This window comes from Plectropomus leopardus, chromosome 3 (assembly GCF_026936395.1).
Source record: "Plectropomus leopardus strain MGB_pleo_1.0 chromosome 3, ASM2693639v1, whole genome shotgun sequence".
NCBI lineage: Eukaryota > Metazoa > Chordata > Actinopteri > Perciformes > Serranidae > Plectropomus > Plectropomus leopardus.
The window spans coordinates 40,342,501-40,368,689 of record NC_142178.1 but is presented as its reverse complement, the minus strand read 5'-3'; the positions used below and the strand labels follow the sequence as shown (position 1 = coordinate 40,368,689).

Here is a 26,189-nt window from a genome sequence, read left to right as displayed (position 1 = left end):
GCTGTGTTGATGAGGAACGTGAGGAACATGAGGAACGTGTCGAGTTGAAGGAGGAACGTCTGTTTGAGGAAACTGAGAGCTGAACTTCTCCTCCCAGCATCGCTGTTTACAGACCCGATTGTTATTCAGACAGTCGTGCTGAGCGTGCGCGCGGTGACGAGGCTCTGACAGCAGGAAAACAAACAGTTTTCAGAGCAAATATTTCTCCAAATGAAGGTGAATTTTTTACGTCTTTTCGTCTGTTTGAGCTAAACGATCCCCGAACGTTTCATTAGTGCCTCCTGCAGCACACCCCGATCATTAAACTACGTCCTCATCATCCTGCAGGCAGGGCTCGGCGGAGCTCGCCTCGCTGCTTGGTTACTGTTGCCACAGTGACCAGAAACACACACACACACACACACACACACACACACACACACACACTCAAGGTCATATGGGAACAGTTGTGTTAGTATTCCTCCGGCGGTGAGGAACTACAGCAGGGAAGTTGTAACCTTCGTGTTCATCAACAGTACGAGCTTGACGCTGACGTCTGAATCTGATGTTTCGTTCCCGTGTTTGTGAGGACGGACGTCTCAGTGCAGAACAGGAAACAGAGCGCTTCTCCTCGCCACTGACGAGGCGTCTCGAGGGGCTTTCACACCTGAAAAATGACTGCTGCAGTGCCTGTTCAAAATGTGCATGTTGGGAACAGGACAGTAAGAAAATAAGCCGAAAAAAGCAAAAAACAAAATTAAAAAAAGAAAATTATTTTAAAATAAGCTAAAAAAGAAAAGCTAGAAAAAATGAAAAAAATGAAGAATTACCCAAAAATAAAAAAAGCAAGTAATAAACAAATACAAATAAGAAAATTACCTGAAAGAAGCACACAAAAAGTCAAAAATAAGCAAGAAGGTTACATGAAAATAAGCAAGAAAAGAAAAGAAAAAATACGACAAAAACCAAACAAACAAACAAGAAAAATACTTGAATATAGGCACAAATAAAAACAAAAATAAATGAGAAAATTAAATGAAAATAAGCATGAAAAATAAAAGTAGCAAACAAACAAAAAACAACCAAGAAAATTACCCTAAAAATAAGACAAAAAGCAGTGAAAAAACAAAAGAATGTACTCAAATAAAGTATAATATTTTTTATATAATACATAAAAATAAAGTAAAAAAAAAAAAACACAAGTAAGTTATGTGAAAATAAGAAAAAAGAAAAGTAAAAAAAAGAAAAAAAATCCCTCCCTATGGGTTAAATGCCTGACCCCCCCCCCCCCATAAATAACGAACGGTCCCTGCCTGTAAGTCGGGCAGCAGGGACGCTGACTCTGGGTCAGTCGGTTAATTGTTGTAATTGGTGACCTGTTAGTGACCCTCGAGTCTCTCAGTGACAAGCCGGACTTTGTGAAAAAAATAAATAAAAAAATAAAAAACATAACGAGTTAATTAGTGAAAAGTCTAAATATGATGAACGTGCAGCAGCCAATCAGAAACTGTTCAGAGCTCTGAGCAGCGGGAGCGTCCTGTGACGGTGATGTTGACTGTGGAGGAGTCCTGAACAGCAGGCAGCGTGTGTGTGTGTGTGTGTGTGTGTGTGTGTGTGTGTGTGTGTGTGTGTGTGTGTGTGTGTGTGTTAATCCAATCTTGTTGTGTCACGTGATGCTGTCGGCCATATGGCTCCAGCCGTCCACGCCGCCTACAAAACATTTGGGATGTGACCTGCAGCGTGCCAGCTGCCGCCACGTTTACCCCCCCCCCACACACACACACGCACACACACACACACACACACACAGAGAGAGAGACACACACTCACGCCAGAAATCATTAATTTTATTAACAGACGTTTATATTTCCACTCTTCATTTCTGCTGTTTTAGGGCATTTTTAGGATTTTTGGACATCTCTACGGTTTTAAGATATTTCAAAGCTTTAAGGACATTTAAAGTATTTAAGCACGTTTCTAAGATTTTAGAACATTTTTCAGATTTTTCTGGGACTCCAGGAGAGTTCAAGGATTTTTGGACTTCTCTACGGTTTTAAGATATTTCTGGGATTTTTGGACGTTTCCAAGATTTAAGGGCATTTCTCAGATTTTCAGTATTTTCGAACATTTTACTCACTTTATTTCTGGAGCAACAATGTTTGAAAAAAATCTCCACATTCATTTTATTGTTTTCTCTCAGTCAGATTAAGTTTTCGGTCTGATTTTGTCAACTTAAATCTTCAGTACAATGAAACAAAATAATTTAACCCTTTGAAACCGGGATCGCCTTCACTTTTTTTGTGCTGCTTTCAAATCGGTGCAATTTTTCTCAAAAACATGGGAAAAAACTAAAAGTAACTTGGTAAGAATTAGAAATAAGATTTAGAAATAATTTTTTTAAAAAGCCAGGGAAAATGTTTATTTATGGCTAATGATCATAATCACATATTTAAATTATGATACATATTTTTTTGCATGTGCTTTTTTTAAAACTAATTTTTTCTATTTATTTTTTTTACTAATTTCTTGATAATTTTCGGGTCATCTCATCTGCAACGTGCACAACATAAAGAGAGCTGCACAGATTAAAACATTTTTAATAAAACAGCAGATATTCCTGAAAGTCGGGCGGTCCGAGGCGGGATTAGGCGTCTCCTCCGTGTCACTGATTCTGGTTGTTTTTGAAGAAGCTGTTGACGAGTTTCAGACACGAGACGCTTCATTAATTTCCGCTCTCGCAGCAGAGGGCTGCTGTGGGCGGCTCGCCCGCTTTAAGCCGCCTGATGCTGCGCTAATTCCTGGCTGGATTAAGAGCTGCAGCCTCACCAGTTAAACGAGGCCGCCGCCTGTTGACTGAGAGACAGACGGACGGACAGAGAGACAGACAGAGAGACGGACAGAGAGACAGACAGAGAGACGGACAGAGAGACAGACAGAGACATGGACAGAGACAAGCTTCCTGTTAGTTTTCACCGATCCCTGCTCTGTGTGTTTCTGGCGGTCTGGAAAAGACTCCCTCTCAGTATATTTTAGGGAGTCTGTGCGGTCTGGATTAAAAATGGACTCGTCGTCTCCCTCTGTGGTGAGCAACCGTCTCTACATCCATCAAACATTTTCAAAAACCAGCGTCAGAAAACCAAAATTCAGCCACGAGCAGCGACGACCTTTAGAAGCTGAAAACGGAGAAAATCAAAACCTTAAACAGTTCGGACATTTCGGGGATTTCAGGACATTTTTAATATTTTCGGACGCCTCTGGGACTTTAGGATGTTTCTAGGATTTTAAAAACTTGTAGATTTTAAGGATGCTTCTCGAATTTCAGGATACCGCTTAAGTTCAGGGAAGTTTCTCAGATTTGAGAAAGTTTCTATAATTTCAGGACTTTTCTAAGATTTAAGGACATTTCTAGGATATGAGGATATTTGTAGGGTTTTCGGATAAGTCTAGGATTTTGGCACATTTCTAAGATTTAAGGACATTTCTATGATTTTTGAGTTTCTGGTGTTTTTGCACAGTTCTATGATTTTAGGTCATGTCTAGGATTTTAGGATATTAGTAATATTTTAGACATTTCTAGGATTTTAGGACATTTCCAGTATTTTCGGACATCAGTGTCTCAGCCGTGTCCTCTGTCGGGGTGTGGGGGATCCTCCTCTGGCTCTATTTTGATGCTGTTTTCTGTCTGACACCTTCTGGAGACTAAAAGGACAAAAACTATTCAGAGAGTCAATCACTTTATTGTTAATTAGAAAATGTTGGGGGGCCACCAGGGGCCCCATCAGGGCCCAGATTTGTCCCGCGGGCCGTGCGTTGAGCACCCCTGGTCTAAAGTGTTATATTTTATCGCGTATGTCGTCAACAGTTAATCTCGGTAATGTAGAGATCTCTTCGGCGTCTTCTTCATTGAAATGATAAAGTCAACAGATCGGGGACGGAGACGAACGAGCCGGCCGTCTGTCCTACATACAGCTGTGATGAAAACTGGAGCGCCGCCGTCTTCCTTCAGGTTCGCGCACAGGAAGTGGGTCACTGCCGTCAGTCACCGAACCGAGGTCGACCAGGAAACACCGCGACCAATCAGAGGCGGAGCAGCAGAGGCTGTCCGTCCCTGAGGACGCCGACGGGGAGGGGGAGTGAGACCTCCTGTCCTCACAGAGGCTGATTTTAGATCCTCAGGACACACTGAAGGTGTGTGTGTGCTGCAAAAACCAGTTTATGCTCAGAGAAATGTCGAATCGCAGCAGCTCTGCTGTGGTGCCGGGACAAATCTGGTCCCCGATACGGTCCCGAGTGGCCCCCCAAACATTTTCTAACTGAGTTAAAATAAAGTGACGGACTCTGTAAATCGTTTTTGTCCTTTTAGTCTCCATAAGGTGTCAGAGACATAAAACAGCATCAAAATAGAGCTTGTTGATCAAAAAAAGAGCCAGAGGAGGATCCACCACACCCCCGACAGAGGACACAGCTGAGACACTGACGTCCTAAAATACTAAAAAATGTCCTAAAATGAGAAATGTCCAAAAATCTTAAAAAACATCTCAAAAACATAAACATTGCCTAAAGTTCTTGAAAGGTCTTAGAATCCTGGAAACATCCTAAAATCCAAGGTATGTCCTTAAACAATATAAATGTCCTAAATGTCACTGTGTTTTTTTGTGTTTTTTTAACTTCTTTTCTTTTTTTGTTACAAACTTTCATTCTTGTGTTTTTCACTAATTTCTTGCCGCTCAGTAGATAAGTTGCTCTGAAATGATATTTTCTGCTCTGCTCTTTACTCTCGACTGTCTTGTGTTTTTTTCCAAACTATAAACTGTTTGTCGAAGCTTTAAGTTTTAATATTTATAAGATCTTCATTTTGGTGAAAAGAGAGCAGATTTTTTTGTTGGAAGCAGCTCAAAGACAGACTGAGATCAGAGGGAGCTGAAGGCCAAAATAAAAACACGGCGTCACGTTTCCGTCTTTCTGAACCACGAAGGACGATTTACACGATTTCAGCACAAAGACGAACACGTGAACTCGCCGCTCAGCACCGCCCTGCCGGGACAAGCACGGGCAGAGAAACGCTGCCTCCGTGCAGGTTGGCGGGCTGTGGGAGGCGAGCTGGCTCGGCGCCTCGCAGCAGATACCCTGCTGGAGTAACAGATGGCCCAGTGCATCATGGGAGTTCTGTCCACAAATATCTGTTATGGTCGTAAATAGAACAGGAAGCTGCCACAGAGGTGAAGGAGGCAGGTGGACAACCCACGTCTCGTACTGGTCTAACTGTCCACACACTCTGTGTTTTACAGCAAACTGTGTGTGTGTGTGTGTGTGTGTGTGTGTGTGTGTGTGTGTGTGTGTTGAACAGTCGGCTCCAGATCATGAGCGCTGCGTCTCCTCTGACGTGTGCCTGACTGTCAGTAATCTGATTACTGCTGACAGGAGGCGTCTTCATTACTGCACAGCTGCTGCAGATGAAACGTTTATAACCTGAATCCAAAAAAAGCTGCGTAAAACATCAATGAAATCTCAGTGTTCAGACGTGTTTTTACCCATTCATTTCCATGACTTTGAGGTAAATTTTCAAAACCATACATCCTCAAAAACAACCATCAGTACTGTTTATTAATTATAAAAATGTGGGCTTTTTTATTTTTGGCATTTTTTTCCCTTATTTTCTTTTAAGAAAAAAATTGGGGATTTTTTTTCTGTATAATTTTTGGGCAATATTTAAAGAAACATTTTTCTATTTTTTTTCAATATTTTTGTGATTTTCCTCTTTTTTTCTTTAAAAATGTTTTGCTTTTTATTTTTTAAAATTAGTTGCAAGAAAAAAAAGGCTTTTTAAAAATATATACTTTTTTTTTTAAAGAAAACATGCTTTCCAAACCCATAACCCAAGCTATATTTTATGTCACAATAAAATTGTTGTTAGTACGTGTGTTTTTCTTCAGTATTGGCTTCTGTAAAATTGGTCTTAAATTTTATGCCAAAACGTCTTTGAAAGTCTCACTTTTTTTAAGCGATAGGAACCATGAACATGCAGAAAAAGCACATTTACGGTAAATATAAAGTCAATATATAAAACATATGAACTAAACACGAAACTAACAGCGGTTAGTCCATACAGCGGCAGGAAAAGGTCAATCATACTGATGATAACTATAACGTGACGTACAGATACGTATACGGTCAGACGTTAGCCGCTCAGTTCAGGACCGCGAGTGTTAACGGAAAACGTCCGACTGTGTTTGCAGACGTTTCTCACCGTTTATCTCAGCAACAACGAGCAGCACTTCAGCGAGGTTCCCGTCACGCCGGAGACGCTGTGCCGGGACGTGGTGGAGCTCTGCAAGGAGCCCGGAGAGGCCGACTGCTACCTGGCCGAGATGTGGAGAGGCTCAGGTGAGTTTAACCCTTTGAAACCTGGGTCCACATCGCTTTCAGACGCGTTTTAACCTTTGAACCTTGAACACGTTGGCTTGATTTCTTTCAAAAATGTGGGAAAAGGGCAAAAAGCAAGAAAATGATTTATTAAAAAGTTAGGGAAAATGAACTATATATCTATAATGATCCTAATTATATGCTTTAAATTATTTTACAAAATTACATATTTTTAAGTATTTTTTTCAAGGTCATTTCCTCTTATAACTCTTTTATTTTTTTTCCTTTTGCCTTTTTTGCTGATGTTTGTTTTCTTGTTTTTTGTGTTGCTAATTTTCAGGTAATTTTCTTGTATTTTTTTTTTTTACTAATTTCTTGCTCATTTCTGGTTTTCTTCTTCATGGACAGTTATCAGATTTTCTTGGATGTTTGCTTTGTTTTTAAGGTTATGAAAAAATTTGTTTTTCTCCGTGTAATTTAATTCAAAGAGGTGGGAGGGAAAGAGTTAATGCCACCGACTGTGTGCTCAGTATGTTAAAATGTTCAGGAAAGGACTCCTGTGTGTGTGTGTGTGTGTGTGTGTGTGTGTGGCATCTTTATAAAATTATAAATCAAAAGTTAAAAAAAAAGGCAGATTACGTTTGAAGTGTCCAAAAACGTCTGAAACGTTTCATATCAGATTTTCCTAAAATAAAGCGCTGGTGTTTTCTTCAGAGCACGTGGTCGCAGAGGGCGAGCGGATGTTGGAGGTGCTGCAGCGTTGGGGGCAGCAGAGGGGGGAGGTCCGTTACCTCCTGCGTCACCAGAGAGCGCCAGGACGAGAGTCAGGTGAGAGACGGACGCTCAGCGCGGGACATCACGTGTGTGTGTGTGTGTGGGAAGCCGGTGAGGGATCATGAGGCGATAATGTGAGAAAAAGCAGCTGCTGACGGCGTGTTTGTCCGTGAGGTGACACACGGCGGTCTGCGTCCCTCAGTCTGTCCCTCAGTCTGTCCTCAGTCCGTCCCTCAGTCTGTCCCTCAGTCCGTCCCTCAATCTGTCCCTCAGTCTGTCCTCAGTCCGTCCCTCAGTCTGTCCTCAGTCCGTCCCTCAGTCCGTCCCTCAGTCTGTCCTCAGTCTGTCCCTCAGTCTGTCCTCAGTCTGTCCCTCAGTCTGTCCTCAGTCTGTCCTCAGTCCGTCCCTCAGTCTGTCCCTCAGTCTGTCCTCAGTCTGTCCCTCAGTCTGTCTCCTGTCTCAGTTCAGTGGCGCTCCGGTTACGGCTCGATCAGGACTTTTACAATCTTTAATTTAAATTTTTGTTTAAAAGTTTAATTTCATGCAGCTGTTCTCCTTTCCTGATATTTTGTCTACGTGTTCTTCGTTTTCGATATTGTAGGACTGAGTATTTGTTTCTTTTTCATCAGTTTTGAGGTGAGACGGTCTCATTAGTCTCTCCAGGTTTTCTGTATCTCAGTCGGCTACGATTTCGTTTTTCTGCTGTTTTGTTTTTGTTTGCTGTGCAAAAAGAAGAAGTGACTCCTGTCCCTGTCCCAGTGTGCGCAGGGTTCCCGCGGATCCTTAAAAAGCATTGAATTTATTCATCTAAAGATAAGGCCTTAACTGGTATTAAACTGACTTAAACACATTTTTAAAGGCTTTAAATGCTGAGATTTTATGATTTTTTTTTTTTTACTGATGTTGCTTTGTTAAATCACAAAATTATTGTCAACACCTTTTTTTGTGAGTAATTTAATAAATTAAATTTGCCGTGGTGGGAATCCAACAAGTGAATCTCACGTACGAAGTGAGAAACACAAAACCGGCCAGAAATATCAGATATTCAAATATTTCCACATCTGTCAGTAAACTAAATGTATATAGATCTCATGTTCACTGTTTACCGCGTGCTTCTCTATAAACGGATAGTTTTAACATCGGTCATCTAACTTTTCAAAAGTCACGTTTGATGCTACAAAAAATATTTGGACAAAATAAAATTGTTCTTCAATTTTAGTTTTTAAAAAATGGATCTTAAACACAATTCCACGTGGCATTAAAAAAGTGCACGTGCAGAGCGCCATTTAAAGTCCGACTGAGGCGTTTACACGACGGAGGAAATCGACTTTTCATGCACTGGGAAAGGTCGCCAAAGCGTTCACACGCAGGTCACATGACCCCACAACACCTCCGTATTCAGAGCCCAGTTCGCTCATCATCACGCACAAATCTGTGTGCTCTTTGAATTTTATTTTATTTTATCTTCGCTGCAGTTTAAAGACGGCAGATGTTCAGGTGCAGCAGAGACCTGGCAGCTCCTCTCGAACGCCTCTGTAAGTCACGACCTGCGTGATAAACGACCAGCTGTGATTGGTCGAGGTCAAACATGAGGTCTGCCGACTCTGTGAGCCGAGTCGCAGCGAGACGTCCTGACGCTGACCTGCGACTCGCTGCTCAGTTCGATCTCAGCCGAACTTCAAGTACAACTCTGAATTATTTATTCATGTATAAGAGAAGATAATCCTTTATTCGCCCCACAGTGGAGAAAGTTGCATTATTACAAAGGAAAATAAAAAACTGAAACAGTAAAAAACTAAATGCAAAACTAGAAATAGGAATTGAGAAAAAAATAGAAACAGAGCAAAAAGAACAGTGAAGATGGAAAATAACGACGCAAAAAGCACAACAGTAAAACAAAATACACTGATGGAAACGTATTATACATATATGTTATATTATACATGTTACATGCATGTAAACGTTCGTGCGTCAGAGTGCTGACTGTGATCCGGCTGTCTGTGCACGTGAAGCTTCAGCATCGTCTAACGGAGGAGCTTCAGTTTTATGACAATAAATTACTAACTATAATCGGCTTATTGCAGCAGCTGGAAAAACGAAGGAAATCCTCTCTGCAGTTTCTGCGAGCCGATGAACTGTTTGCTCCGCCCGGTTGTGTTTTACCTGAAGGCCTGACCTCCGACACTCAAACCAACGACGTGTTAGTCCGCCTCTCAACCCTGCAGCCGATAAACAGTTTGCTCCACTTTAATGTTACGCACTCGTACCGCTTTTCAAAATCATCAAGCTTTGATGATTTGATGAGAGAAAATAATATTTAAAAAACAGTCCTAATCATAAATATCAAATATTCATTCATATATACTATACTACAAAGTATTAATTTAAGATGAATTCATTCATTTCAAGTTTTATTTTGGTGCAAAGATTTGTTCAGTAATATGAAATTGCAACAACGATAGTTTTCCTAAACACAGAGAATTGTGTTAAATAACAGTGACAGATAAATATTTCATGATTATGATAATATGATATAGTATATTATCATGATTATTTTGGCCATCATATTATCAGTTATATATACAGCTAGCAGCTGAAAATGTAAAATTATCATCAACACTAACTTTCTTCCTTTTTTTTGTCCAGGTGGATCCAGAGCTGCAGATCAGATGATGAAGAGGAACCAGGTGAAAGCGTCGGTGGAGAGAAGTCTGGAGAACGGGGTGAGACTCGGATCAGTTTCTGCTCGTCCAGCACAGCGACGTGGTTAGCCTAGCTTAGCATGCAGAGACTGTTGGTCAGTTAGCGTTTGAGCTGTTGTTGGATGGACAGCCTGTACCTGAGGGCCGGTTTAACCGCAGTTGTGACAAAGAGTAGCATGAAAGTGAAGAGCGTCGCTCTGCTGCTAAATCTGGTGACCGAGACGTCCGCTGAAGTACACTGACAACTAAGCGGGGCAAAGACGAAAAGAAACTCCTGCTCAGCTGGAGGCAGACTGAGCGATCTCTGACCGATGATTTGAATCTCTGACTCTCAGCAGGCGGCCCTCACACAAACGGCTCACTCCAGCCTCCGTTTGGATTTATAGAAAGTTTCGTCTTTGACCGTTTGCATCTCCGAGAGTTTGTTCATGTTCGTTTCAAAGTGAACTCTGTGTGTGTGTGTGTGTGTGTTGCAGGTCTCAGCTCCTCGTATGGATCTGACATTGAGCGACCTGCAGGACCTGGCAGCCCGACAGCAGCAGCAGATTAATGCCCAACAGCAGCTGCTGGCCTCCAAGGTACCAAACCCCCAACACACCACTGCTGCTGCTACACTGCTACACTGCTACACTGCTTCAGCTACACTGCTGCTGCTACACTGCTACACTGCTACTACTACACTGCTGCTGCTACACTGCTACACTGCTACTACTACACTGCTGCATCTACACTGCTGCATCTACACTGCTGCATCTACACTCCTGCATCTACACTGCTGCATCTACACTCCTGCATCTACACTGCTGCAACACTACTACTGCTACATTGCTACACTGCTACACTGCTACACTGCTACTGCTACACTGCTACACTGCTACACTGCTACTGTTACACTGCTGCTGCTACACTGCTACTGCTACTGCTACTGCTACACTGCTACACTGCTGCTGCTACGCTGCTACACTGCTGCATCTACACTGCTGCATCTACACTGCTGCTGCTACACTGCTACTGCTACACTGCTACTGCTACTGCTACACTGCTGCTGCTACACTGCTACACTGCTGCATCTACACTGCTGCTGCTACACTGCTCCTGCTATACTGCTCCTGCTACACTGCTAGTGCTACACTGCTGTATCAACACTGCTGCAACACTGCTACTGCTACATTGCTACACTGCTATACTGCTCCTGCTACACTGCTACACTGCTCGTGCTACACTGCTGCACTGCTCCTGCTACACTGCTACACTGCTCCGGCTACACTGCTACACTGCTGCTGCTACAGTAGACCCAAATCGAGTGCTGACTGACTGCGTGTGTTTTCAGGAGCAGCGTCTGCGGTACCTGAAACTGCAGGATCAGCGGCAGCAGCAGCAGGAGATGTCCGAGCAGGAGCGACTGCAGCAGCTCAGAGAAAACGCGCACAACCAGGAGGCCAAACTGCGACGGGTCCGGGCCCTCAGGGGCCAGGTGGAGCAGAAACGCCTCAGCAACAGCAAACTAGGTCAGTGTGAGGTCTGGGTGATCGCGCAGACGCTGCAGCAACGTTCAGCAGGATTTCTCTGTTTAAAGTTCCAGTTTTGTTGGTTAAAATCATGGCTGCAGCAAAGAAAGAGAAAAAAAACACAAAAAATGAAAATGAATGAAAATAAAAAAAAAATTACACAAAATTACCAAAACCTTTTGAAGAAAAAAAATGCATTTTTTTAAATGCCCCCCCCCCCCAAAAAAAAATAAGAAATCACCAAAATGTTTAAAGAAAAAAAAAATTACTTAACATTTTTAAAATGGAAAAAAAAATCGCCAAATATTTTTTTGAAGGATGATCACTTCAGAGAAGTACGGTCTCAACATTTGCCTCAAAGTTATGAAAAAGTCCTCATCCTCACGTGTGTGTGTGTGTGTGTGTGTGTGTGTGTGTGTGTGTGTGTGTGTGTGTGTGTGTGTGTTTCTGAAGTGGACGAGATCGAGCAGATGACCGGTCTCTTCCAGCAGAAGCAGAGGGAGCTGCTGGTCGCCGTGTCGAGGGTGGAGGAGCTCAGCGACCAGCTGGAGGTGCTGAGGAGCAGCAGACTGGAGCCTCCTCTTCCTCCTCCTCATCACCACAGCACCTCCTCCACAGCCGAGCTGGAGCGCCTCTATAAGGAGCTGCAGGTGAGGGACGATCCTGTCCAGGTGCTCTCAGATCATCAGTGGAGGGAAACTACATGTTTCTGCGATTTTTTCTTCAGATTGTAGGACATTTCTGCGATTTTAGGACATCTCTATGTCTTTTGGACGTTTCTGTGATTTTAGGACGTTTCTGGGATTTTAGGATGTTTCTGCGATTTTAGGACATCTCTATGTCTTTAGGACGTTTCTGCGATTTTAGGACATCTCTCTGTCTTTAGGACGTTTCTGCGAATGTAGGACATCTCTCTGTCTTTAGGACGTTTCTGCGATTTTAGGAAATCTCTGTCTTTAAGACGTTTCTGCGATTTTAGGACATCTCTGTGTCTTTAGGACGTTTCTGCGATTTTAGGACGCCTCTCTGTCTTTAGGACGTTTCTGCGATTTTAGGACATCTCTCTGTCTTTAGGACGTTTCTGCGATTTTAGGACGCTTCTCTGTCATTTTTGGATTTTAAAATGTTCCTAGAATTTTAGGAACTTTCTCATTTTTTGGGATATTTGTAGGATTTCAGGTCATTTTACGATTTTAGGTCGTTTCCACGATTTTAGGACTTTGTAATTATTTTGGGACATTTCTAGGCTGTTTTGATCAACAAGCTCTATTTTGCTGCTGTTTTTTGCACTCTGGAAGCTTACGGAGACTAAAGGGTGAAAAAAAATCTTTATTTTTAATGTGATTCTGAAAATGTTTGGGGGCCACCAGGCGCGGCCCGTGAGTTTAGCATCACTGTTGTACGAAATGCATAAAGTCGTATAAAAATTGACATTTAGCAGGAAGTTTAGATAATGACATGAGACTTTGCGAGGTTAGTTTCTAACGGAGCTCCCTCCCTGACCTCCCAGCTGAGGAACAAGCTGAACCAGGATCAGAGCGGCCGGCTGCAGCAGCAGAGAGACAGCCTGAACAAGAGGAACCTGGAGGTGGCGGCGATGGACCGGCGGCTGGCCGAGCTGCGTCAGCGGCTCTGGAAGAAGAAGGCCGCCCTGCAGCAGAAGGAGAACCTGCCGGTGAGCACGCAGCAACCGAAATAACGTTTTCATGTCGAGACTTTGAAAACTCTCCGTTTCAAGCAAAATTCCTACGTTGAAAATTTTCAGTTACATTTTTTTTCTTGTGTTTTTTTGAGTTTTGTAAGTTGGAAAACGACTAAAATTTTTTTGAAAATAGCCCCCCCCTCAAATTTTTGAATAAAAAAAATCACCGATCTGCAATGAAAAAGAACTGATGAGTGTCGATAGACGAAAAAATCATTTTCATGTTGATTTCTGCTACACCTTTACGATTCTGTAAATCCTAAATAAAACTGCAGTACTCAGACATTTACTGAAGTACAAGTACTAAAAAAAAAAGTACTAACACAGCGCTGTGAAAACACTGTTTCAAGCTGAGTTGAAACATTTTCAAAATTTTTTTCTTGTGTCTGTTTTAGTTTTGTAAGATGAAAAAACGACCAGAATAAAGTAAACCAGCTGACCAGAATTCACCGCGTTTTCCCTCCAGGTGATGGCGGACGGCGCGGCCCCTCAGCACGGAGTGGGCTCCAGAGTGGCGGCAGTGGGGCCGTACATCCAGTCCTCCACACTGAGCCCTCAGGGGCCTCCGGTGCCAGCACGCCAGGAGGCTCTGGTGAAGCCGGCGTACCCGGACGGCACCTCCACGCTGCCCATGCCCGACTCATCCCTGAAGCCGCCTCCCCGCCCGGCCAAACCCGCCTCAGGTGCCGGAGCTGAAGTCTATTGAAGTTTATTTATTGTCTTTAACGCTTCGCTCAGACTGAAGTTCTCCTGCAGGTTTGATAAAAGCTCCTCTGCTCTTTTTAGGTTTCGTCACATCGAAAGTAACCAAACTGAGCGACTGGAGCGGCTCCCTATCGGAGTCCAGCGGAGGCCACAGCCACGCCTCCACGCTGCCTCGCATGTCCAGCCTCGGCTGCCATACCTCAGGTCAGTCCGCGCCGCTTTACTGCAGTACTGCCAAGACAAGTTCAGTGTACTTATACTTCACTGGAGCATTTTATTTTAAGATACTTGGTAAATGGTGAATGGACTGTACGTGTACGGAGCTTTTCTCATCTTTTCAACCTCTCAAAGCGCTTTCACAGGACGTGTCACATTCACACATTCACACACACATTCACACACTCATTCACATTCACACGCACATTCACACACACATTCACATTCACATTCACACACACATTCACACACTCATTCACACACTCATTCACATTCACACGCACATTCACACACACACATTCACACACACATTCACACACATTCACACACACTTTCACACACATTCACATTCACACACACATTCACATTCACACGCACATTCACACACATTTACATTCACTCACATTCACACGCACATTCACACACACATTCACACACACATTCACACTCACACACACATTCACTCACAATCACATTCACACACACTTTCACACACATTCACATTCACACACACATTCACACGCACATTCACACTCACATTCACACACACACGCACATTCACACCCATTCACATTCTCACACACATTCACATTCACACACACATTCACACACACATTCACACACACATTCTCACACACATTCACACACACATTCACACTCACACACATTCACACTCATTCACACACATTCACATTCACACACATTCACACACACACATTCACACACACACACAAATTTACACGCACATATTCACACACACATTCCCACACGGGTGGTTGGGGGGCCACCAGTTTAGTATCACTGTCCCAGAATCCACATTCTTTTTTTCTCAGTTTGAGGAAAGTTTAACGAACATTAAACCGTCATCGATCAAACATTCGTCACAGAGGGAGTCACCGCTGAGTCGCCACTGAGTCACCGCTGAGTCACCGCTGAGTTACCGCTGAGTCACCGCTGAGTCACCGCTGAGTAACCGCTGAGTCACCACTGAGTAACCGCTGAGTCACCGCTGAGTAACCGCTGAGTCACCGCTGAGTAACCGCTGAGTCACCGCTGAGTAACCGCTGAGTCACCGCTGAGTCCCGTCGTCTCTTTTATAAAAATACTGTGAGAATCTGATGGAAGAAAACGGGAATCGAGGCTGAGCGGCGTTCTTGGGCAGCTGTTTAAACTCAGAAACGCCGCTCAGTAAAAGATATCAGTGCTGATGACGATGATGATGATGATGATGATGATGACGACGATGGTGATGAAGATGATGATGGTGATGATGACGCTGATGATGACGATGATGATGATGATGACGATGATGATGGTGATGAAGATGATGATGACGATGATGATGATGACGATGATGATGTCGATGATGATGATGGTGATGATGATGATGATGATGACGATGATGATGATGATGGTGACGATGGTGATGAAGATGATGACGATGATGACGATGATGATGGTGATGAAGATGATGGTGATGAAGATGATGATGATGACGATGATGATGATGATGATGACGATGATGATGGTGATGAAGATGATGATGATGATGACGATGATGATGTCGATGATGATGATGGTGATGATGATGATGATGATGATGACGATGATGATGATGATGGTGACGATGGTGATGAAGATGATGACGATGATGGTGATGAAGATGATGATGGTGATGAAGATGATGATGATGATGATGACGATGATGATGATGACGATGACGATGATGATGATGATGATGATGGTGACGATGGTGATGAAGATGACGATGATGATGATGACGATGATGATGTCGATGATGATGATGATGGTGATGAAGATGATGAAGATGATGATGACAATGATGATGATGTCAATGATGATGATGATGATGATGGTGATGAAGATGATGATGATGCCTCCTCCTCCTCTTATAGGTGGTAAAACTGCCGCAGATCAGAAGGGCCTCTGCGAGGTCCCGCCTCCTGTCCCCTCACGGACCAATCACATCACAGAGACGCTGCTGAGAGACAGTCAGGTATCAGAGACTCACCTTTGTCTCCGTCACAAACTTCACGTTCACTTATTTGGATTAAAATCGTGTTGTTAGATACTGACTGATGATGAGCGCTTAACTGTTGAAATCCAGCGATTAATCAAGAAATAAATGAGGATCCATTCTGCATATTTAATACTTTTATACTCAGATTACATTTAGCTATAATACGTGTGTACTGTTGTTTTTTTATCCTCAACATGCGCAGTAAACACATCGTAAAAGACAGCAGTGGATTTGAGCTAAAGAGAGAATTAGTGTTAAACTGCACTTTTTTTTTTTTAATTATTAGTTGCTTTTGTTTTCAGTGCACATTGTTCAGGTAAAGAAAGTGGAAAAAATTTCCTTTAATGTTTTTAATTCATGAAGCATTTTTTTTTTGGCAGAAAACTGAGTGCACTTTAATATTTTTATTTATCACAATATTCAACAGTTATATTTTTGCATATTTTCCTCATACCGTGAAGCCCTAACTTTCACCTTAGTAACATTTTAAATTGAGGACTTTTAATGTGATATGTTAAACTGCAGTATTTCTACTTTTACTGAAGTACATGATCTAAATACTTTTCCAGCCTCGACATCAGTTCATCGTGTCTGTAACATTTTATTTTCTTGGTCCTTTCCTGTAACAGTAGACCTGTCTGTTTTTTATTTTCCATCATTATTATTTATTTATCATTTTCACGCTTCATATTTTCGTGCTAACTCCGTCTTTCACCTTCAGGCTTCTGCTAAAGGTCTGTCCAAGATGGCGCCGCCCCCTCCGGTTCCCAGTAAGCCCAAACCGCTCTCCTCGTCCGGCCCGCCGACCTTCTCCAAGCCCCCCTACAGCACGGGGACCTTCCCCGGGAAGGTGCGGCCGGTCGGGGGCCACCTCAGGGCCCCGGGAGTCCTCTCCAGCCACAGCCACACCCTCCCTCTGCCCAACAAGCAGGAGAGCCCGCCGGCCGCCGCCGTGCGGCCGTACACGCCCGACCCCTCCGAGGCCCCGCCCCCCGTGCTGCAGAAGCCGCAGACGCTGGCGGCTTCGTCCATCTACTCCATGTACACCCGGCAGGGGAAGGGCTACCAGCCGGGAGGCCAGGGCACGCTGCCCCGCAGCCAGCCCCGAGGTGACGCACCACACACCCACACCGCCACCGTGACAGTACTACTGAAAATACTACTGAATACTGCTGATCTTACTGTCAATACTACTGACCATACTGCTCATAATACTGTTCATATTGATCTACTTTTCCTTCTTTTTGCAAATGTTATAATTTGAAAAATGTTTTTCTCTGTTTGTTTTTTCTTTTTTTATGCACATCCTGTGTTTTTTTTTTAATTTTATTTATTCTTTATTTATTTATTTTATTTTTATTTATTGTTTTACTTTTAATTCCAAAGAAATTATTGAGGTTTTGGTCATCGTAAGGATTTTCTTTTCTTTTTCTTTTTACACTCATTTCCTGTTTTTTTAAAAGGTCTTTTTTTTTTGTTGTTTTTGTTGTTTGTTCTTTTTGTGTTTTTAATGCCCGTCACCTGTTCTGTGTTTTTTTTTTTTATTTTACACCCATCCGGTGGTGAAAAAAATGCTGAATGGTTTTAAAAAACACGGGATGAGTTCTGCCTAAAGCTGAAGGAAACCGAGCTAAACAAATAAACGATGACGTCAGCGATATGCAAATGAGCGTCTGACATAATTTCCACCTAAACGCTCCAAAAACAGAAAACCTTCACTCAAACACGAGACGTTCAGTTTAATTGAAAATTAAGAAAAGCAGAAAGTTTTAATTTTGAAGCTCGAATCAGAAAATGTTTCCGCGATGAATCGATGATCAGAAGTTTGTGATTATTGATCGATGGATGAACAGACTCACCGTTGCAGCGGTTAAACATATGTCTGCCTCCAGTTTGTCTCCCGCCTCAGTGTACGGGAAACCAGTCCTCCCAGCCTGCGGGGGGCAGCAGTCTGCCGCCTCAGACGCCACCAGCTCTCCGTTGTGTGCGCCTGACGGGAGCGAGGCCGACAGCAGTTGCCAGGGTAACAGCGAGGGCGTCGCAGCAGAGACGGTGGAACGCGTCACCCCGCGGCCTCTCAGCCCCACCAAGCTCCTCCCCTTCCTGTCCAACCCCCACAGGAACCCGAGCGACGCCGACCTGGAGGCCCTGCGCCGCCGCCTGCACCACGCCCCCCGGCCCCTGAAGAAACGCAGCTCTATCACGGAGCCCGAGGGCCCCGCCGGCCCCAACATCCAGAAACTGCTCTACCAGAAGACCACTCTTGCTGCCATGGAAACCATCCCCATGGAGACCACCGGCCCCGCGGGGACGTTTGTTCAGCCTCAGGAGGACACGGTGGGCGGCGCCGATGTGACGTCCGACATCGACGACAAGCAGCCGCTCGCTGAGAGCTCGGAGGACGACCTGACCCCGCCCCCTCTGCCCCCCGCTCCCGCTCCCTGACCCCGCCTCCTGCCGCTCCCTGCCCCCCCCTCAGGAGGACAAAGAGGAGGAGGTGTGTCCGTCTGCCCACATGGACTTCTTCGCCGATGAGTTTCCCCCTTACCCGCCGCCACCGTACCCCACCTGTGCAGAGGGCGAGCAGGGAGACGACGCCGCTGGCCTGCAGCCGCCGGAGGTCACAGGACAGGTCGCCGTTCCCCCGGTCAGCGTTAACGGCAGTTCAGACAGATGACTTATTTATTCATTAAAGCGTCCCTCACCTCGATGTTAAAGAGAAATGTCTTCCGTCCTCTCTCAGGGTAAGAAGTCCATCCTCCGTAAAACCTGCTCGGAGCGCGTCGACCGCAGCACGAGGGTCAAGTTCAACCCGCTGGCGCTGCTGCTGGACTCGTCTCTGGAGGGCGAGTACGACCTCGTCCAGAGGGTCATCTACGACGTGAGTCACGCCACTGTCTGATTTAACGTTTTTATCAAGGCGCTAAAGCTGTGACCAACCTGCTTACCTGAGGGCCACGTTTACAAAATGACCGGAGGCCAGGGGCCACTCACAACGGCCCCTGTTTCTAGGATTTTAGAACATTTATCGAAATTTAGGACAGTTTTAGGATTTAAGGACGTTTCTCAAATTTTAGGATGTTTTTGGATTTTTTAACATTTTTAGAAGTTTAGGACATTTCTAGGCTTCAGGACAGAATTAGGATATTAGGACACTTCTGCGTTTTAGGATATTTCTCTGCTTTTTGAACATTTCTAGGATTTTAGATTTTTAATAAATTTATGTTAATGGGATGAAATTGTATGAAAAAGTTTTGAAAGTGTTTTGGTCAGAACGTGTGAGAACTTTCAAACGTACCTTTAACTCCAGAGGAAGTTTGTGTTGCTTTTAAAGCGAACTTTAGGTGTGTTTTTCGGACTCTTTCAGATTTGACATTTTAAATAATTATGTTTATTTTCTGTACGGATCTTATAGCTGAGATTAGTGCGACTTCAGGGAAAAGTTGGAATATTTCACAATTTTTTTCTTAAAAAAAAAAAGGATTTTTAAAAGCTACTGAATATTGGCCTGAACGGCTTGGCGCGTCTGTCCTGCAGGTGGACGACCCCAGCATGCCGAACGATGAGGGCATCACGGCGCTGCACAACGCCGTCTGTGCCGGACACACGGAGATCGTCAAGTTTCTGGTTCAGTTTGGAGTCAATGCCAACGCCGCCGACAGCGACGGCTGGTGAGTTTGAACCCGAATGACATCACAGTTTCTACGATCCCGCCAACGTCATTTTCAGTCAGTACAGAAGACTTTAACTTTTGTCAATCCAAAGACATAATTCATTTTAAATGTATTATTTGTGTAAGTCAAACAACCCCGAGACGTCTTCTTTGAAACTTTTCTCCCGCCGTCTCTCCTCGTCGGCAGGACCCCCCTCCACTGCGCCGCCTCCTGTAACAACGTCCAGGTCTGTAAGTTCCTGGTGGAGTCGGGGGCGGCGGTGTTCGCCACCACGTACAGCGACATGCAGACGGCGGCAGACAAGTGTGAGGAGATGGAGGACGGATACGCCCAGTGCTCCCAGTTCCTCTACGGTGAGCTCAAAGAAAGCACCAGCAAACAGAAGTTCAGGCGTCTATACGGAGGGTTTGGGGTCCCTGATGGGGTTTAGGATCCTTTGGTAGGTTTTAGGGGTCAGTGGGGAGATTTTGAGACTGAAGAGTTTCCAAAGGCGTTTACAGAAGTTTGATGTTTGTAGGCCTTTGTTGGCGGTTTAAGGGGGTATTCTCGAAATCAGGGGGTCTTCAAGAAGATCCAGAGGGACTCGAGTGAATTTGGGGGATAATTTAAAAGGTTCAGGGTTCAGAGTCTATGAGGAAGTTCTGCAGGTCAGTGAGGAGGTTTCATTGAGGGCAAATTGAGGAGCTTCTGGGGATATTTGATGTGGTTAATTTGATGTGGAGTCTTTTAGTGGGTTCAAGGAGTAAAGTAGTTCTTATTTTTTTGGGGGGGTGGGATCTGGCTTTGTGGGAGTTTGAAAGGAGCATGGACTTGTGTGGATTTTAGGGACGGTTGAAATGGTTAAAGGAGTTTGAGGAGGTTCCTTCAGTTCAATTAGGGAACAGAAATAGAGTCCATGGTGGAGCTGTACAGGTCTGCGAGGTGGTTTCAGGGGTATTTTGGAAACCTGCAGGGAGTTCTGCAAACTTGAGAGATGTGTAAGGTGGTTTCATTGTGCCTTGAGTTGATTTTGGGGGGTGAAATTAGGGGCTTCCAGAGACCACTGACGAGGTCCATGTAATCCCATTGACATAACGAGGGTCCAAATAAAGTTTAAGGGGTCTCTGAGGGTGTTTCACTGTCCTGAGGGAGTTTTAGGAGCCAGTTCAGTCCTCCAGGATTGTTGACAGAGTGCGGAAGATGAAGATCCCCAATTTTCTTTCTTTTTCTTTCTTTTTTTGTATGAGGTTCAAGTTAGTTCTGACTAAAGATTATCAGGGGTCACTGAAGGAAGTGAAGTTTCTGGGGTCCCCGAGAGTTTTTTAGGGTCCTTAAAGAGGTTTCATGGGTCCGCGTCGTTCCCTCGCTTCTCTTTTTCAGTGTTGTGTTTGTGTTCCACTTTCTGAACCGTTTTTTTGTGCCTCGCAGGTGTTCAGGAGAAGATGGGCGTGATGAACCGCGGCGTGGTGTACGCCCTCTGGGACTACGAGCCTCAGAGCGACGACGAGCTCGGCTTCAGCGAGGGCGACTGCATGACGGTGCTGAGACGGGACGACGAGGTGGAGACGGAGTGGTGGTGGGCGAGATGCGGCGACCGCGAGGGCTACATCCCCCGAAACCTGCTGGGGGTGAGCAGACCGCCGAGATTTTCCTCTTTTCACGAATTTTCTCTGAAATGTTTTTCTGTCTTTTATTTCTATTTGTTTTGATGTTCTTAGGGGATGTCTTTTATGTATTTTGTGTCTTTTATGTATTTTGTGTCTTTTATGTATTTTGTGTGTTTTATGTATTTTACGGTGACACTAAAGGCAAATTTCCACATTTGCGGACAATAAAGTTTCTGTAAATTATGTAGAAAACGTTAAAAAAAAATAAATCAAAAGATCTGCTGTTCGGCTCTGTCGGTTGAGAGAATCGAACCACCGACCCGGCCGGCGTCAGTCTGCTGTAAATCTCTTCAGATTTAATCCGGTTTGAAGCTGAATCTGTTACTCAACGAGTTTTGCTGGCGTCTTCACGGCATTTTAACAAGAATCTCTGTTTTTTCTTCTCAGCTGTATCTGAGGATCAAGCCGCGGCAGAGGAGCCTGGCGTAACGCGGCCATCCGTCAAAGGCCAAATTGAGAAGAAGCAGCAGATTAAACGTCTGGACCCGTCGGTACGAAAAAACAAAAAAACACAAACAGACGTTTTTTGAAGTGGACCTGTTTTCAATCCCAGCACAAAGAATGTCACAACCGGCCGCCGCAGAAGAGGAAGAAACAACCGTTCATCTGCATGCTGCCGAAAAATGAACCGTTTATCGGCAGATGACTCGCCTCCTCTCGGACTCGTCTTTTTAAAGATTTTTAATTCAATTTAACTGAATCGTGACGTGAAGACAGAAAACATGCAGAGAGAAAGAAGGAGCGCGACGCACAAACGACGTCCCAAAGTTTGGAATTAAATCGAAGATGTTGAGCAACGAAGCCACCATCTTCACATTTTCTTCTTCTTTTTTATTTCTTTATTTTTATTTAGTGAAGCGAGACGACACAGGTGAGACAGGACAGAGTACACAGAGACACGACGGGACGAGTCAGCCCGTCCGTCAGCGTTTCTTTTTCTGTCTTGATTAAAATATTTAAAAACAATTTCAGCGTTTTGTTACAGCAGCCGCTATTTTCACCACATCGTGAATATTGTAATTATAACAAAAATTTAGGGACCTTATACCAAATATGGGCTCCGTCAGCCTGCTGTTGGTACGGAGTCCCAAAGTCCCAAAATTTAATTGATTTTATTTTATTTTTTGCACAGAAAATCTCGATCTGTGTTATCAGAATAATTTCTGCAACTCGGTGACTTGAAGGAAAAGTCAGTAACCTGCTGAATACATCGCTGACGTGCAAAGAAAGAAGCTGACTCGAGGGAACAAGATGGTGACGAGTCGTCGACTGCAGCGCCGCTCGACTTCCTGCCCGGTACGATCTGCTCCGTGCGGTGTAACGCGGCTGCTGTCCGCCGCCAGCAGAAATAAACTCACCGCGTATTTTCCGAGGGGCAGAGCGGGAAGTCACGACGCTTCGAAGCGCCTGCTGGAATCACCGGCATCGTTTGAGCGTCTGCGATCAGCGCCGGACGCCGTGACACGGCGTTGATGGATTTGGTGGAATTTAACCGTTAACAGAAAAATTTAATAACTTGAAGGAACAAGTTTGTGATTTCTGTAAAACACGTCAGTGACTTGAGGGAACACGATGTTCAAACGTCGCAGCGACGGTGAACACGATGGCGACTTTTGCGAAAAAGTCAGTGACTTGTGTTTTTTGGGGACAGATAATGTTTCACCAGGTCAGTTTTTGAAATGATTATTCAGTTTTTTGGCTCCGTTCAGCGTGAGCAGGCGGCTGTCTGTTGATGTTTTTTTGTTGTTTTCTTTTTCTTTCTCTTTTTTTTGGTTTTTGCCTTCATCTGACGGGATATTAGAGAGTTAAAGACGGAAGAGAGAGGAGGAGACATGCAGCAAAGGGCCGGGGTCGGGATCGAACCCGCGGCCGCTGCGGTGAGGACAATCCTTTGTCGGTGAGCGGGGCGAGCTCCCGGCCGCCGTGCTGTTAGTTCGATGTTCATCTCCTCAAACACTCGAATCTGTTTGTTCGTGAAAAGCACTTGTTTGGAAAACGAATGAAAAGTGTTTCTGTTTTTTTGTTTTTTAATTGTTATAAAAGTTTATTTACACGTTTCTGTTCTGCTGCAGAACTTTCTTTCTTTTTTTATTAAATTAACATATTTAAAGTCAGAAACTCGGGAGGCAGAGCGGGTCGTCCACTGATCGGAGGGTCGGCGGTTCGATCCCGGGCTCCTCCGTCAACACGTCCGAGTATCTTTGGGTGAAATACTGAACCCCAAACTGATCCTGATGGATCTGAGAAGCTGGTGGCTCATTGTTTGGTAGCTTTGTGTGTGTGTGTGTGTGTGTGAGAGGGTGTGTGTGTGAGAGTGTGTGTGTGAGAGTGTGTGTGTGAGGGTGTGTGTGTGTGTGTGTGTGAATGTGACTCGTACTGTGAAAGTGCTTCGAGTGGTCAAAAATGACTAGCAAAGTGCTGAACTAGTGTCGGTCGATTCTTGAACAGAAATATTTCTTAAAGTGAAAATTGAATTTTTGAATCTGAAATCCGCCTTTACTGTGTTGAAACTGAGAACTTTATCACAATATCAATATTTTACATACAGGTAGATCGATTATATCTGCATATCTCACTCAGGAGTGAAAGGGCACCTTTAAGCGCGACAGAAATAGTGATTTGATGTATATCGTGATTTATATCGATAATCATCGCCCAGCCGGAGCTGCGGCCCTAATTCTGCGACATCTTCGAGGAACACAGCAACAAACGGAGAGTATTTCAGTCGACAGTTTATTGATTAGTTGGAGGGACAGTCAGGAAAAACAAACTGATAAATCCACTCTGAAGCTGTTTGTGTCTCGCCGCGGACGCTCGGCTCGGCGTCCACGTCGTTCTGCTGACTCAGCAGATCCGTCGACACACATGCAGAATCAGAACAAAAAGTGCAAAGTCGACAGTAACTCCGTCTGAACAGTAAGCAGATTCAAACCACACAGGATCCACGGAGAGTACATTCGATATTTAGGTTTTTTACAATTGCACAGGACCTCCGAGAAAAAAAAATAAAACCAACAGCGGATATATTATTATTTTCAAACTTTAAAACGAGAAGATTTTCTGCCAGTCGAAGAGCATGCAGGTTAAATTTAGCTGCAACAAGAGTCAGAATAAACCGGAGACCGAGATGCAAATATTTCAGAGCGAAGATGATCGAATGTTTGAGTCCCAAAGCAGCTCCGCTTCAAAGATGAACAGTGTCAACGTGAAGACCGAAAACATGTCCGGCCGCTGCATGAAACAGATCGTTCCTCCAAAATTTCATCAACTTTCATCTGAACTTGGAAAAAAAGAAAAAGTCTGCAGGTTTCAGCGTCTGTCGGCGCCGCAGAGACTCGCTGACCGGACAAAATCGGCATCATGACAAAAAGTGAATAAAGTGCAAAAACCAGAAAATAATAAAATCACCTGCTGTAAAAGGAAAAAATCCCCCAAATTACACTTTACAAATTCTACGCTTCCTCTTCAAATCTTTAAAACCTACGGAGGCCGAGAAGTGCCGGGAGAGAAAATAAAATAAATGAATCGAGCTCACAAGAAACAATTTTCATGAATTTATTCCCTTGTTTGGTTTATTTACGCGCAGGCCGGCCTCTCGCCCGAAACTAAACGTGAGCTGCTGCTTTCAGGCGCCTTTCACAGGGATTTAACCCTCTGAGCAAAAAACATCAAAAAACATGGAGAAAAAGCCACGAGCACCTTGACAAGACGTGATTCAAATATCAGCAAAAATTAGCTGAAAATACGCAAAAAGAAAAGTAAGACAACGATCCAAAAAAGTATGTTTGTTTTTGTTTCGTAAGATCATTTTAAATATGATTAGAATCGCTATGAATATTTTTTCCTTTTTTTATTTTTTAAAATAGTTTTCTAATAATCCTGTAAAATTCAATTTTCATCGTCATCGTCATGTCATCGTCGTCACCTTTTACTTATTTCTTACAATTTGTGCGACGTTTCTTGCCAAGCTGGACACTTTGTGTTTACAAAAACACGAGGGGAGTTAGTGAAAAAAAACAAATAATACGCGGAAATGACCTGCAAAAAGTGCTTAAAAATAATTTCAAACATGTAAACATGATAACGATGAAAAAATGTTTTTTCCCTCTACATTTTCCCTAACTTTCAAATTTACTCATTTGGAACATTTATCACCAAGTTGCTCGTTGCATTTTTTCCATATTTTTGGAGAAAATTAACCACTTAAAAACACGTGAAAGGCGTCTGAAAGCAGCAACAGTGACAAGAACAGTGACATCCATCCAGTTTTCAAAGAGTTAATCAAGAAAATATCCGTCAGATTAATCGGCCGTGAAAATCATAATCACCTGCAGCTTCACCGCCGTATAAAAGCACCTTTAGGCTCCTAAAATCCGATGAATTTCTATGAAACACGGAAGTTAAAATCTCTTCCACCTATCATTAAAATGCTGTTTTCAGTAATTACATTACAGAATGTGTAATCAGTTACGTCTGATATTTTAACTCTTTCAAACCCGAGCACAATGGCGCGATTTCTTAAAAAAAAGAAGAAAAAGTTAAAAGAAATTTGCAAAACTTAAATTTAAAAAAAAAAAAGGAAAAACCTGGAAGGAAGGCAAAAAGCAGTTTGAAAGAGTCGAAGAAAATTTGCAAAAATTATATTTAAAAACAGACAGAAAATGAAATCGACCCCAGGAAAGTGCTGAAAAAAACAAATGGAAATGGAACCAGTTTTCCAGGTTTCAGACGTTTAAATGCTTTTGAAAGACGCCTAAATGAGGCTCCAGGAAACTGAGGGCCACGCAGCTGTGAAAGGGTTAACTACGGTTCCTCCTCCTGAGAAAACTCGTGACGCCCGCCGAGCTCCGCGGAGATAACAACAGTCCCGTTTGGAAGA

At 43.7% G+C, this 26,189-nt stretch overlaps 2 protein-coding genes across 2 annotated transcripts in view; one reads left to right on the top strand and one right to left on the bottom strand.

Annotated features, from left to right (window-relative positions):
- The first annotated feature begins 2,855 nt into the window (after nt 1-2,855).
- On the top strand, nt 2,856-23,367 carry LOC121942140 (apoptosis-stimulating of p53 protein 2-like). Its single transcript, XM_088075160.1, is given in 19 exon segments — nt 2,856-3,061; nt 6,216-6,363; nt 7,057-7,170; nt 9,763-9,839; nt 10,295-10,396; nt 11,149-11,326; nt 11,780-11,976; nt 12,837-13,001; nt 13,495-13,711; nt 13,815-13,937; nt 15,866-15,966; nt 16,712-17,099; nt 17,900-18,422; nt 18,424-18,637; nt 18,734-18,871; nt 19,528-19,661; nt 19,851-20,017; nt 21,072-21,271; nt 21,698-23,367. Coding segments are annotated over 19 exon segments (3,252 nt in total). The 5' UTR covers nt 2,856-3,037; the 3' UTR covers nt 21,740-23,367.
- Nucleotides 23,368-24,029: 662 nt separating this feature from the next.
- Nucleotides 24,030-26,189, bottom strand: part of gtpbp2b (GTP binding protein 2b) — a 13,757-nt gene continuing 11,597 nt past the window's right edge. Inside the window, exon 12 of the mRNA XM_088075182.1 lies at nt 24,030-26,189. This exon is cut by the window's right edge and continues 539 nt beyond it. The gene's annotated coding sequence lies outside the window, so the exon portion shown is untranslated.